This window comes from Candoia aspera, chromosome 3, assembly GCF_035149785.1.
Source record: "Candoia aspera isolate rCanAsp1 chromosome 3, rCanAsp1.hap2, whole genome shotgun sequence".
Lineage (NCBI taxonomy): Eukaryota > Metazoa > Chordata > Lepidosauria > Squamata > Boidae > Candoia > Candoia aspera.
The window spans coordinates 45,460,059-45,475,358 of record NC_086155.1 but is presented as its reverse complement, the minus strand read 5'-3'; the positions used below and the strand labels follow the sequence as shown (position 1 = coordinate 45,475,358).

The 15,300-nt window shown below is 37.2% G+C and overlaps 1 protein-coding gene across 7 annotated transcripts in view; it reads left to right on the top strand.

The window, feature by feature from the left end:
- Positions 1–15,300, top strand: part of NFASC (neurofascin) — a 199,322-nt gene that overhangs the window by 138,331 nt on the left and 45,691 nt on the right. For 6 of the 7 annotated variants that reach the window (XM_063297527.1, XM_063297528.1, XM_063297525.1 and 3 more), the window contains 5 exons: positions 850–1,078; positions 4,574–4,689; positions 6,775–6,979; positions 9,281–9,403; positions 9,980–10,153. In XM_063297527.1, coding sequence (XP_063153597.1) covers positions 850–1,078; positions 4,574–4,689; positions 6,775–6,979; positions 9,281–9,403; positions 9,980–10,153 — 847 coding nt within the window. The remainder of the gene's footprint in view (positions 1–849; positions 1,079–4,573; positions 4,690–6,774; positions 6,980–9,280; positions 9,404–9,979; positions 10,154–15,300) is intronic. The other variant, XM_063297531.1, reaches the window with a different exon arrangement.

Genomic DNA, 15,300 nt, shown 5'->3' with positions numbered 1-15,300 from the left:
AGAACTTTTCCAGTACCTTAGACACTCTGCCATTGTTGAAGGCACTGAGCAGTATTCAGAAATATCTCTGAAACAATGACCCAATGGGTCACAGGTTGTCTAGTTACAAAGAATGATGATACAAAAAATTGAAATATATTGTTCTGGGCCTTAGTATACTTTATAACACAGACCTACTTCTGGGGGTGAAAATGGTCATGACTGAAAAAGATTCTTTTGGCTGAAACAGCTGGAGATTTTTTCTTCTTCTTCTAGCTGCATAGCCCTGTTGTAAGTTCTGACTATTGGTCATTAATGTGGCTATTTAATTCTTCATTTATTGTAGCTATTTGTTGCCTTCCCACAATGACTTCAAATAATGTACAACAGATTAAAAATACCTAAGAATAATAGTGCTGTATTGAAGATTAAAGCACTCTTAAAAGATTCAAGATCACTACTAAAATGTAAAAAGAAAAATAAGACAAGCCTTAATTTGTCTCTAAAAAACCCCCCATTTTTCCTGATATATGTTCTTTTTAAGGAAATTTTAACACTTTCTTTTATATATGACTTTCTAATTTTTTATATATGAACCCTTTTAACCCAATTTTTGAGCCAACAAATATTTTGAGATAGAAACGTTTGCAGATTATATGAATTGCATTCCTGCCTGTGGTCCAGTGAATTCCATTTTGGCAAATCAGACATTTTGCGTGACTAATTTCTTTTGCATTCCTAGTCAGCCTGTTAGTTTTTAGATCTGTTGAAATCCTGAATCTCCAACAATCATAGATACACCTTGCAAGAGATACGGGATTAGTCCCTGAAATTCTAAGTCATAACTGTCTTCTTTCTTTTGTTCTTTAGCTGCTAAATGCAACTCAAGTGTACGGTCCCAATCTTAGATACATTGTGAAATGGAGAAGAAGGGACACACGGGAGAGTTGGAACAACCGAACTGTAAAGGGTGATGTCAGTCAGTTTACTGTCGCACCAACCCCCATCTATACACCATATGAGATCAAAGTACAAGCTGTAAATGATTATGGGCTTGCCACGGAGCCAGACGTCGTAATTGGCTACTCAGGGGAAGATTGTGAGTATTCTCATAATCTGAGAAAGTTGGAAATAGAGAAGGCAGATTGCATTTACTTCATCTTACTTGTCAATGATAAATAGCAACCTTTTAATACCAGAGCTGTCATGATCAGCTCTTTGTAAAAAGGGGTACTGAAGTGCAGCATCAGGCATTCTTTTGTCTCAGAATGAAATGAAAATGTTCAAAATATCTAGAACGCCTTGTCTTTTCACAAACTTCTAGCATCAATACCCATACATTCACTGTTCTTGGAAATTCTTGTTTCTGACACACCTTAACTATTACAAACTTTAAGAACTTCCTTGTCATTTAAATATACTCAGTGCATCTGACTGAAATATGCTAACGATAAATAATTCAGGAGATAATGCTATCCCAACATTCTGTGGTTAAATAGTATTCAGGTTACGGAAGTGAAACTGAGATTCAGATATTAATTGAAGGACTCTTGGGTTTGTATCCAATTTGGGCATCTGCCAATAAAAAAAGTACCTCCTCTTCTGTCCACCCTCCAAAACTATTCTGGGGATTTGATGAGCCCTCCAGAGGAATTTTGGAGGTCACAGGGGATGCAGGCAGAGGAGGAGAAAAGAAAATCTCAGTGTGCAAGCAGAAGTCTATTTGCATAACACTGAATGTAGCATGTAATTTGGGCAACTAAGGTAAGTTGGTAGGAAAATAGCCTTAAAATAAGTACAAAAATAAACAAACAGAAACTGACTTTAGTAAATAGAAGAGACAGCATGGTATAGTATCTAGAGTGTTAGACTCATATAGTGAGGATTTGGGCTTAGTACCTAATTCAGCTATGTATGTTGTCTTGGATAATTTATTTTTTCACTAAATGGCTTGGAGGAATGTAGTCTCTTTAATAGGTCCTGAATAGTGGCTCTATAATCTAATATCTAAAAATGATCATAATCTTTCTGGAATGCAAATACAAATCTCAGTTCATACACATGGTGGGCAGGCGGGCAGGCATGATACCTGCTTCCTATTTCTCTTAACTCTTTTCCTTCTAAAAATGATCAACACAGTCAACCAAACAATAATTGGACAGCTGCATTCAAAGGTAGCCCTACTCAGAGTACGTTCCAGTAATCCAGTTGTGAAATTATTAAGGAATGGATCATTGAGGCTACATTATCTCTGTTCTGATAGAGATGTAGTTCCCACACCAACTGAAACTGGGGAAAAGCTGTGATAGCCACTAAGGCCACCCAAACTTTGTTAACTATGTACCTATTTGGAGAGAGCATGATTCATCCAGGACAGGCCTCCTCCTTATTTCTAGGCCTAAAACCACCTGTCCATAATCTCTTCTTTTTATCTGAGCCTCAGCTTCTTGACCCCTGTTCAGTCCATCACAGCTTCTGCTAACTATCAAGCATCTTCACAGCCTCTCATGAATTAGATAGAAAGGATATACATCTGCCCCTGGAAGCATTATGTAGATATTGAAGAATAGGGAAGAAAGGATAAAATCCCCTATACAAGGACCTTGTGGCTGAACAGAAATCTTTGACTTTCACTCTGTAGTGGCAAGTCTTGCAGGTAGGAACGAAATCACTGTAACACTTTGTCTCCAGTTCCCAACTCATCAAGTCTTTTCTAGATATGTCCCATAATCCGGGGTATCAAAAGCTGCTGAGTGATCCAAGAAAAATCAATATGACAGAATTCTGTGTTTTCCCTCCTGACAAAAAATTGTTATTACTAAGGAAATTTAAGCATTTTCCATGCTATATTCTGGCCTGACGTCAAACTAATATAGATCTAGATGATTGTAATTCAATAGCCACTGCCCTCCCTAGCATTTGCCTAAGGAAGGACTGTTTGCAATTGGAGGTTCAGTGTCCAAAATCCCATAGTCTATGTCATACCTAGGTGTCGGTATGAATCCCTCATGAAAAGAACAAAATCAGTTGGTCATTGAGTACCTACTGTAACAGGATTCTGAAACACTTTGAGGTACTTAGATACCACAATAATTGTAGAACCTGCTGAGCTTATGGGACACCATTCAATCAGAATTTGTGAGTTCAGTTTTAGTTACTGTAACCTATGAACAAGAAACTTGTGTGGGTTAGGCTCTTGACTCCAGCCTATCATGACTATTGCAAATAGCAGAGTCTGTCTCAGTGGGTACAGAGAGTGCTTCATGGCTCTTTCTAACATACAGTTGGAAAGGAGAAATATAAGGAAGGTTGGTGAAATAATTGTAGCTGAAAAGCGCTGCTTTCATGTTTCACAGAACAGATTCTGACAGCCCATTACCAGATGTAGGACAATATGAATGAGCACTGTTGTTTCAAGACCATAGAAAGCACAGCCATAAAAGCAAAGTTTCTTTTAAAACTTTGTCAGTTTGAATGATTACGATGAAGTTTCTTTTGCCATTATAGATTCTTCCTTCCTTCCTTCCTTCCTTCCTTCCTTCCTTCCTTCCTTCCTTCCTTCCTTCCTTCCTTCCTTCCTTCCTTCCTTCTTATACAAGATCAGTTTCAAATCTAAATGTTGTGTTTTTACAATTGATATAATGATTTATTACTGTGATATAAAATTCATGAATGAATGAGTTCAGTGTTAATTTTTGAAAAATCTGGGATTATGGATTACTCTGTTGGTAAAAATACAAGATTACCTTCAGAAATAGGAGAAAGCAAGGAAAGGATATAGCCATTGAGAAAACTATTCTTGAAGCTTCTTTCTTCTGGATGCAAGAAATCATAAAGTTTTTGTCAAAAGCATTCAGTGACTGATCAGTTTGATAGAATAAACAGCAGTGATGTTTCTTGTTTTACCTACTGAGTAACATGTGTAGAGCATTATATAGGAAGTAATACAATATGGTGTTCAGATTGGTCTTACATGCTTGTGTACATAATGAATGTGTCATAGCACACTGCAAAATGAAATATTCAGAAATGACAAAATTTAAAATATGATATTGACAGTTCTACCTTATAATTAGATTTCCATGCATCTGGGCTAAGTCATACTGAAAACATGCGCAGGTGGGTGGGAATCAGAAGCAGGATCTTTTTAAAGGTTCCCATCCCCATGTCTCTCCTTCCCTCCCCCATTGGTAATGTTCTGTTCATCTTTATAAGGATTTTGGATTGTGAAGTGTGTTGTATGATGCCATTGAAAGGATTTTGGGTTGGGGTTGCTGCTAGTAAAGTTGGGTTAATTTTGTGATCCTGTTTTAAGTACTATATTAATGTGATTTCAATAATGAATTCAAAAAAATGATAACAGAGTAGGATTGGTCCTGTCACCGTTCAAAAACTTATTAAGTGTGTGAGTGGGAAATTACTTCTTATGTCCATGGGATGGCACCATTGTATGCTTGATATGATACTACAAATACCAGGACAGTGATAAAGAGTAGCATTCTGTGACAGTGGTTTGCTTTAAGTAAAATATCTAGTTTTCTTTCAGATATTTTTGGATCCTTAATTTCTGCTTTGCTTTATTCCTTACACTTAGATCCTAAGGCCGCCCCTACTGATATTAGGCTCAAAGTTGTAAACAGTACAGCAATCAGCCTTCAATGGAGTAGAGTGTACCCAGAAACCATCCAGGGACAGCTCAAGGAATATAGAGTGAGCACAATCAAATCCCAGTAATTTTGGTACTATTAATAAGGCTAACCCTTGTCACTAATGATAACTGATCAGATTATCTGTTGCATGCAGTACAATGGAGATGACACAAATGATGTAAAAGCTGCTAAAAGACATGGAGACCATTTGTAAGAATATAGCATGTTTTTGTAAGGAACCATATATCACATTCAGGTCCAAAAGGATTTGTTTCTTTTAGTTCCAGAAAAAGTAACATCGCTTAGTATTAGCACATCTTTTGGTTACAACCACCTTCCACCTAGTGTCTTCTAGATATTCCAGGAGCATAGTTCTCAGAGCTCACATCTATTTTGGTTGCAAAGTCTGGAAGCTGTAGCCCCAAACAGTGTAACGTTGGAGAAGAGTACATATGCAGTAAATGAACTTTAAATTGATGTGCCAGTTTTGGCTGCAAGTACAGTATTTTAGAGAAACATTCTTCCTGGGCTCAGTGTTGAGATTTGGGGGGAGGCAGGTAGCAAGACTTGACAGTCAAAGTCATTTTAGTCTTTGTCAGTAGGAGAGCTGGGGTGGTTTAGCAGTGCTCGGTTTAATATTTTGATGAATCTTTGCAGCCTCTTAGCTCATTCAAAATGATAAGTTTCTATTCAGTCTTGAACTGATAGGATTGAATGTCTTTGTTTCAAAGCTTCATAGTCTCATTTTCTCAAAGTTTAGTATAATTTTTCTCTATAGAATGTTACATTTTTATAATCTTATTTTCATGCATAATACTATCATTGGAGAATGTTTTTCTGCCATGTGAAGGCAAAAATATACTTTCAAAAAGTGAAGAATGCATGAAACAGAATGTGATAAGTTGGTCATCTTCTTAGCCAAACTCCGTGCTGTATGATCTATGTATCGGTACTTTTAACTGTCTGATCATTGATTGGTTTGGAACAGAAGGGCAGTTCAGAGTAGCTGCTGTGCTGTGCAGCTCTTCAGCTAACAATACAGAACTGGCTTCTTTCTTCATTGTGAAGTTCCTGAATTTGGCCTGTTGTTGTAAATAAGAAAAGCAGCTTCTCAAATGATTTCACAACTTCTGTGTCATCCTGCATGTGTATTTAACATGTTTTATTAATCAACATGTAAACATTCTATTTTGACCTAATCAGAATTTAATAATTATGCTAACTGAAGAATAATCTCCAAAAACAACAGCAAATGGATTTTGTCCTGATGATTGTGTTTAAAAACTTTTAAAAATCAGCCTTTGTCTTACAAAAAGTAAACAATTCAATCAACCAAAACACAATTTTAAAAACCTCTTTGGAACTGTCGCAAAGGCATCCTCTATCCTAGGTTTCTCCCACCTTGGTTCCTCAGATGCATTGGGACTTTAGTTCCCAGAATTCCCAGCCATCAAAACGAGTAACTTAAAGAGCCAGTTTGGTCTAGAGGTTAAGGCAATGGGCTAGAAACCAGGAGACTGAGAGTTCTAGTCCCACCTTAGGCATGAAAGCCAGCTGGGTGACCTTGGGCCAGTCCCTCTCTCTCAGCCCAACTCACCTCACAGGGTTATTATTGTGGGGAAAATAGGAGAAGGAAGGAGTATTAGGTATGTTCGCCGCCTTGAGTTATTTATAAAAATAATAAAGGCGGGATAGAAAATAAATAAAATATAATATAAATAAATAAATAAAACACCAGGTGAGAGAAATCTGTTCTAACACATTTTCACATCTGAAAACTTTCTTTTACAGGATATGCTTTTTGCATCTTTTTTCCCCATACCATTTATATCTCAAAATTAATGGACTCCTACTGGCCACAAGTGAGCTTGGACAGACAACATTTTGTTGCTAAACTATGAAATCATCAGTGAGAGGAAGGAAGATTGAATATTGTGAAAGCTGAAATCCTAGTCTGCTTTTAGGGAAAGCAGGGAGAGGTCTGTGTTATCCTAGTTGCTTGACTTGATGTTGTCAGTCTCCTCCTCCCTTGTGGAATGACTTTTGAGCTTGAGCTAATTCTTGTGTGAAAGCTGAAAATGCACAGGTATATTTTCAGTAACCCCCAAACAAGAGAAGCTTTATTTGCCTTACATGTTTCTTGAAGGCTTATTACTGGAGAGAAAGTAGTTTGCTGAAGAATCTATGGGTCTCTAAGAAAAAGCAATCTATGAGTTTTATTGGAGACCGGACACGGGGCATAGTGTCCCGGCTGTTTCCTTACAGCAGCTACAAATTGGAGATGGTTGTAGTCAACGGGAGAGGAGATGGGCCTCGGAGTGAAATTCTGGAGTTCACAACACCTGAAGGAGGTAGGTTCCTCCATAACATTTTGCAGAATCTATCCATTTTGTGTGTGAAACATGAGGATAAGGAGGAATTCCTATCAGCCCAATTCTGTGGAACAAGTAATAAGCCCTGAAGAGTCTGTTGTAGAGTACCATTAAGAAAACTATAAGATAGAAGCAAAGAGAAATTGAAAACCCTACCTCTTCGTTGCCTTCTAATGGCCATCCATATTTTTGTAGACAAGACATCATTGCCTTAATCTCTGCATATACTTCAAAGTCGTCAAGTAAGACAGTGACTAGTATTCTGCTATAATTGCAGTGACTCCTAAAGTAATTGAACTGCACACAGGATATAGATACTTTTAGTAAAAAATTCCTTCTGGTTATATCTCCTGAAAAGTGAAATCTTGGGATAAAATTGAATAGCATCTATTTTTCCAGTGGAATAACCACTATTAGCAGAACAGACACTGCCTTTTGTCTATGTACTGCCAACTCAGGCCCACAAAATCTACTCTGGAGGCTTGGAGCACAAAGAAAAAGAGGAGAACTTCCATTGTAGAAAGAGTCTGCTTATATTATGTCAGATAAGACCCCTAGTTCTTCCCTAGCGCGCTCTGAATTTGATTACTAGGCAAGTAATCTAGTAATCTATTGCTCTGAAGCCTGACTTATGCTCAGTTAATAAACAGTTTAATGCATCAGACAGAAGACTGAACTCAAGCTGTTATTGTATGGTCATATATTCTTACAATATGATCTGAAATTATTCATTAGGGATGAACAGAATTTACCTAGTCTGATTCAGGGGACTGTTCCAGAGCTCCAGAAGTGGTTCAGCCCAGGTTGGACTTTTCTAGAAGTTGCCTGTTCTGACTCAGTGCCTGGATTAGAGTGAGAATTGGAAGAAAAGACTTCCCCATAAGGAAAAACATAAACAGCTATAACTAATTTTTCAGCCAGATAGGATACCATTTATAGGCCAACTACAGATTCCTAATTAAATATAATTTTTAAATAGAAATCACTATTTTGGGAAATGTACAGCAATCATAGACTTTTTGTGCAGAATATCTGTCCCAAATTTTAGGCAGAGAGATTGTAAAATGAAAGGGGTGTTTGTAAAGAATGATAATGTTCCTTCCTGAATGTGGTAAAGCTTACTGTATGAACTGAGACAGATTTATAAGGGATTTACTTATGGACTTTCCCATAAAATTAATCAGTCACTAGACTATGTGAGCTCAGAAAAGACCATCACACAACCAGTCAGGATAAGAGAATGATGCCTATAAGTAGAGCCGTGTTATGAAGCAAACTAATGGACAGTCTACCCCAGAATTTCTCCACCACTTAAAAGATTGAGGTGTTCAGTGGTTATCCTAATAGCAAGAACTAGTCTCATTTAAAGGGTGACCTGTAGAGAATCAGGGAGATTACCTTGTGATACATAAACAAAAATCATTATATAAGCAAAGAGTCCTAGGAAACAAGATAGTATTTGGAAGAGACTCAGGAAGCTCCATCCTGATTCACTGGGATATAAGAAGGAGAGGGTAAAGCACAATTAGGCCTGCAAGATTCTATTATTATAGCCTATCTAACAAGTATAGTTCTAGTCTTTCTGTGGAATCTGTTTCCTTCTCTGATCTACCCCAAAGGGCTGACGTCAATCTTTCCAAGGCTTTTTGCAACTGTGCTCAATAACAACAGTCTTTTTCTAACATATCCTTTCTGTGAGAGGCTGTTGCTTCATTTTTGCATCATCGTAAATGGCTTCCCAAAGTGACTAGCCTGAGTTCATCAGACATGTCATGAGTAAAATGTGACCTTTATTGCTCAGTGTTGAGTATTATAATTCCTATTCTGTGTTCAGCTTAAGAAACAAAGTTAGCCTCACTGTAGAAGAGATGAATCTTCAGCTTAAGGAGCTGATGTGATGAAAGCCACTTACCCAACTGATTAACTGTACAGATCTAAATGGAGAACAAGAACTTTGGCTTTTGAGTTCAAGATAAATTATAGCTGACAATTTCAACCTCATGACTATATAGGCCACCAGTACAGCATACACTCATTAATACATACATTACATGGTTATATATGAATGCAAAAATATGACATTAGTATGGATGTCCTGTGCAGAATGCCCAGGCATGACTGTGTTCAATAAAACCACATGGAAACTGTTACATGATTTTAATAAGTTCCCTTTATGCCACCAACACCAAATATTTATATGTGCACAGCCTGCATTTTAGGATTTGTTACCTGATGTATCTTTTTCCTCCCTTCTCTCTCCAAAACTATACTTCACTAAAGTACCCAGTGCCCCAAGGTATTTCCGAATTCGTCAACCAAACTTGGAAACCATTACCTTGGAATGGGAACATCCTGAACATCCCAATGGCATTCTTATTGGATACACTCTTAGATACCAAGCCTGTATGTCCCATGCTCATTTTTCTGATTGTTGTTTTGCTGTATCTTTTTATTAATCAGTAATTGGCTTTTGGGGTTGAATCTTAATGCAATAGTATTCCTTAGGAGTCACTGTGAGTAAACATTTCTCTGTGGAATGTTTTCTTAATTGGTAATTTTCAACTCTGTTTAAAGTTGCTTACTTAAAAAGGTACCTTCAAGAATGTGACCATTACATGATTCTTTTGCCAGTCAAACCATGTGACTTCCTAAAACTTCCTGCTCCTGTTAGGAGATACATGATAAATTTCATTTTTGTCCAAAGAATTAGTTATAAAAGTACTCTACATTAACAAATCCCTTGAAGAATCTTATACATCTAATATAAGCTTTTTGGTTGCATAATAGTTAATATTTAGCTTTTCTCACATTGCCCAGTGGTTTTTTAAAAAAAAAATTAAACTACTTCCATATGTATTATCTTAACAAGAGACAGGGCCTCTGTTGGGTGCTATCTTAGGATGAGAGGTGGTCAAATGTGTAGCTTAGCATGTTTCTCAAAACAAGACTGAAGCATACACAGCCTGCCTCTCTCTCCAGTTAACGGATCCAAAACTGGCAGAACACTGGTAGAGGTCTTCTCTCCTAATCAGACAAAGTTTTTACTCCAGAGGACGGACCCTATCTCACGCTACAGGTTCAATCTTCGTGGCAGGACACAGATTGGAGAAGGTGAGCCTGCCACAGGGGAGTCTCCAATTCCATTGAAGGAAGGTAAGTAAAATTTATGCAGATGGAGTTCTGCAGTGTGAGAGATGTGCCTATGGAGCGGGAGGTGTGAACAGTGTTGAAATTTTTTTGGAATATACATGTGGCAAGATAAAAAGTAAACTTTGATATGTGAGGTTTGGCCCTGGTATGTAGTGAGCACAAATCATGCCAACCATTTGCTTAGTTTCTGAAAGTTAATGCTTGAGAGGACAAATTATGAGGTTTTCCAAAGACTTAACTGGGCATTTTAAATAATACAACCAATATGGTAAGGAGTAGGAGACCAGGATTGTGCTGCTTAAAGTTTCCCCCAACACTTAGATACAACAGGGAGTGGATGCAACAATGCAGAGAACAGGCCCAACTCCACACAGTGTTAATTGACATTATTTAGAATGACCAGATAGAACTTGTAACTACTGTCTACAATAGTTATGGCCATGACCGAGATGCTAAGAGACAGGAAATACAAGTGCTTCATGCTTCCTTTCTTTTGCATTTGAGCCTCTTATGAAATAAGGTACATGTTGGTTGAGGAATTGACAATAGAGTTAATAATACCCCGTGGACCCTTGTCCGCCTCTGTACTGTTGTTATGCTCTGTTTTCAAAAGGCTCAGTGTACAATTGAAGATTTCAAGTGATTTCCTGCTATTGTTCCTTGGTGAAATGATTGGGCATAGGTTATTTTTCCTGCTACGCGATAAAATAGGCTTTTCTGTAAAATAGGTTTAAAAGGCCTTGGGTTTCAAAAGAATAGCTCAAAAAGTCCTAAAGAGCCTTTATCTAAATCCTTTCAGTTGTATGCTATGTCCATCTTTTCTTTAAACTATCTTTTTCCCAATGCAAGGCCAGGAGATTAAGATTTGAATAGCCTTTGTTATTCATCACATGTGTTTAAATGAATTTAATGTAGTTCTAGTCAAATTTTATATAGCAACATAGACCGACATATTGGCATGTCTATTGTGTTTTATTGATGTTAAATTTTGCATTTATACATAAGGATGGTGGATTTAGTCTTAATGTTTTAAAAATGAGTGAATTGCAAAAGAAAGCCGTTCAAATAATATATAATATATAATAAATATCCTTTGCAGTTCCTGAAAATGGACAGTTGTCTCATGTTATTCTATAATATTTGTTTAAAAGGTTGTTATGAGTTGTATTCCTCATTTTAGACAATATCACTAATTCTCTACGTCTTCAAATGTTTTCAATATTCATTTATGACATGATGCTATCCAATATTAACACATTTCAGAACAGACCAACATGCCAGTAACATTTTTGATACTGTTGATTTGTTTGTAAAATATTATTTTACTAGAGGTTTTTATTTATTTATGATAATTTGCTGTGCCTTCATTACTTCTCCCAATTCTATAAGAGAGAAAATATCCTTCCTTAGGGAAATGATTGCTTGATAGGGTTATCATTTTCTTTTGTCAAAACCATCATCATTTAGATTTTAAGTAATATTCTGAGTCTATTTTGCTCTTTTTTCAAATGGATATTCATTTTATAATTGTTATATAACTAATCCCTAGTATTCTGCTTCTTATATTTTGCTTTGGGTGTGTTCTTTATATATCAGCTTATAGACCTATTAAAATCTTCCTCCTTTCCTTCCTTCCTTCCTTCCTTCCTTCCTTCCTTCCTTCCTTCCTTCCTTCCTTCCAAGGCTAGTGGCTATGGCCCATTAAATCTGAAGTCAGCAAGTAGAGGGATGAGGAAGGGTTTACAGGCAATAATGATCTAAACTTTAGTATTAAACAAAGCATTTTTAAGGTTCAGAGAAAAACAGAAGTATGAAGGTGTAGTGAACAGAAGTATTGTGCAAATTTAGCTGACAAGAGTAGAGAGCTAAATACGGTATGTAGACATTTTAAAGAATTTGCACCACAAGAGTAATGTAAAAAAGGATGATCAAAATGAATTGTTCACATTTCTGTTGATCTGAATGCTTTCAAGTAAAGGCCTATTTGGATTTTATTTCTTGAGAAGACTTGTTGTTAATGAGAAATGCTTGGTTCTGTAAACATTCTTAAATATGAGATTGAGTGCTAAATTAAGAAATGTAACTAAGAAGTCAAGAAATGAAAAATACTGCTAATTTAGATGAGTGTTCTTATCTTAAAATAAAATCTTCAACCCAAATAGTGCAGCTGCATAGCCTGGGTAAAATGAGACAAGAGAAATGAAGAGCTTTAGGAATTGTATTTTGATTAGCAGTGTTCACAGTCTTTGCTTGGTAAAATTTACATAGACTTGGTGTGGCAAATACACTGTGTGAACTAAAAGTGTAAACTGCTCTTGATGCCTGACAGCTTTTGGGGAGGGGGAGAAGAGTCTCTGAGACTATGGGGCATGGTAGAAGACATGGAGCCAGAATTTTCAGTCTTTTGGGTAGGGAGGTGTTTGAGAATTGTTTTGTCGTTTTTCAGTGAATTAGGTGCGTTAAGCCTTTCAAAGTATTAACATACATATAATTTGCTGTTGATTTTTTTGGGGGGGAAGCGCATTTGTAATTTGGTGGCTGTAGTCTTGTGAGCTACAAAAGAAGGGACAGGGGAGGCTCCTTCAGGCAAGGGTTGCCCCATCCTACTTTATGGACATCCTTGGGTAGGGAAGCAAGGCACCACAACCTCTGCTTCCATCTGAAATAGGTCCAGAGCTTCGGAACCTTACAATACTTGTGACAGTAATAACAAGCAACCATCTAGATTGTACATGTTGCCATGAGGAAGGCAATCCATCCTAAACACCTTATCCAACAAGTCTGGTAATAATTTTTTTCCCCCTCATAGAATTATAGAATATAATGTTTGAAAGGGAGATCATCTAATACAATCCCTGCCCAGTGCAGGAATCCGCTACTATTACTTTCCCAACAGATGGCCATCTAGCCTCTGTTTAAATGCCTCCAGAAAAAGAGAACCCACTACTTCCCACTCAGTCTATTCCATTGTTGAACAACTCTTATCATTAGAATTTTTCCTGATGTCCAGTTGAAGTCTATATCCTTGTAATTGTTTCTTGTGGAAAGTTTCTTGTCCTGTCTTCTGGAACAACTCATCACAAATCTGCCTAATCTTTTACATGACAATCCTTCAGAACATTGAAGACAGCTGTAAAGTCTCCTCATAGTGTTTTGTTTCCCAGTCTAAACATATCCAATGCCTCCAATTGTTCCTACATTTTTCCTTTCAGGCTTTTTATCATCTTAGTTCCTTTCCTCTAGACATCAATATACTTACTAAATTCTGGTGCCCAAAACAATGCAATAAGGGAATTCTGCTTGGCGGGGTCCAGGGGGCGGGTCTTCTCTGCAGTGGCGCCCACCCTTTGGAACATTCTGCCCCCAGAAGTGAGGCAGGCCCCTTCGCTCCCGGCCTGTCAGAAGGATTTGAAGACCTGGTTCTGCCGCCTCGCCTGGGATGGGAAGGGCAATAACTCTTCCTGGGGGTGGCTGGTGGCGTAGAGTCCTCCCTACCAAATGAAATCTGTGCCACTTGGATTTTATATTTGGTTTTTTTTTATTATGTTGGTTATTTGTGTTGTAATTTATGTGTTTGGTGGTTTTTAAATTCTCAAATTTATTGTAAACTGCCCAGAGTCCCCCTTTTTGGGGAGATGGGCGGTGATAGAAATTTGAACAATAAATAAACAAACAAACATACTATGGTCTTACCCATGCATAATAGAAAAGAACAATTACTTCTTTTGAGCTTGAGTCTACACTTGGTTGATACAGTGTAGAAGTGCATTTACTTTTTTTCTACAGCTTTATCACACAGTTGGGTAATGTTCCATTTGTGATCCGCCAGGATATCAAAATTATTTTTGCATGTACTGCTACCCAATATGGGTCCCTCCCATCCTACATTCATGCCCTTGATTTTTCTTTGACAAATGTAGGGCTTTGGATTTGGACAGTATTGTTATTATTATTATTATTTTATTGCCGCCCAACTCCAGTGGACTCTGGGCAGGGCACAAAATAAAAAAAATATTAAAACAGCTAAAGATATTAAATCAACAGGCAGCCTAGAGTAAAATGCTCTAATAACAAAATCCACAGAATGGCATTCTTTTTTGTTGTTGTTGTTGTTCTTTTTTGTTTTTTCCTTCCAATTTTATTGTTTTTTAAAGCAAGAATCCAAAAACAAACAAAATACAAAGATGCAAAAAAAAAAAAACCAATGAAGAAAACATTGAAATACTATACATAATTAATTTACTGATGACATTTGATTACTGGTTTCTGCCAGAGTTCCAGCTTCTCAGGATCCTACTGAATTTTGATACTGTCCTCTAAAGTATTTGCTATCCCCTTATCTTTGTGTCATCTGCAAACCTGATCATCATATTTTCTAGCCCCTCATCCAAGTCATTTATAAACATATTGAACAGCACAGAGCCTATAATGAAGCCCTACATTATGCCTGTCAACATTTCCTTCTAGCTTGATGTGAAGCATTAATGTCCACTCACTGATTATGACCGTTCCATCAGTTCTGTACCTTTATAATGGTAGCATGGTCTAGTCCACATTGTTTCTTGTTCTGTAGCAGAATTTCATCAGATTTTGTTGAATTCCTGCAATTAACTAAACTGGTCATTATATCAAAAAAGGAGATGAGATTGGTTTGATATAATTTAATTCTTCATAAACCCATGCTGACACTTGCCAAGCAATGCATTCTTTTCTAACTGCTCCCAAACTGGGTACTTAATTCATTGCTTTAGAATTTTGTCAGATATCAGGGTCATGTTGATAGTCCATAGTTACTTGGATCTGTAATTACTTGGATGCTATTTTTCCCCTTTTTGAAGATGGGAACAACACTTGCTTCTTCAATTCTCTGCGCTATGCTTGTCTTCCGTGGTGTCTCAGAGATCACAAAGAGGTTCCACAATATCCTCAAGTTTCTTGAAGACTCTCAAATGTAACTGTCTGGTTCTGGAGACTTAAACTTAATCGTGGTAGTCAGGTGCTCCTTAATCATGTCTTTACTTACGCCACTGTCTCTTTTTATCAGTTGGGACTATTTCTCTTGGGACTATTTCAACACATTTATCATTTGAAGGTAAGACTGAAACCAAATAGGAGTTGGGGAGCTCTGCCCTCTCCCTGTCATGTAATAC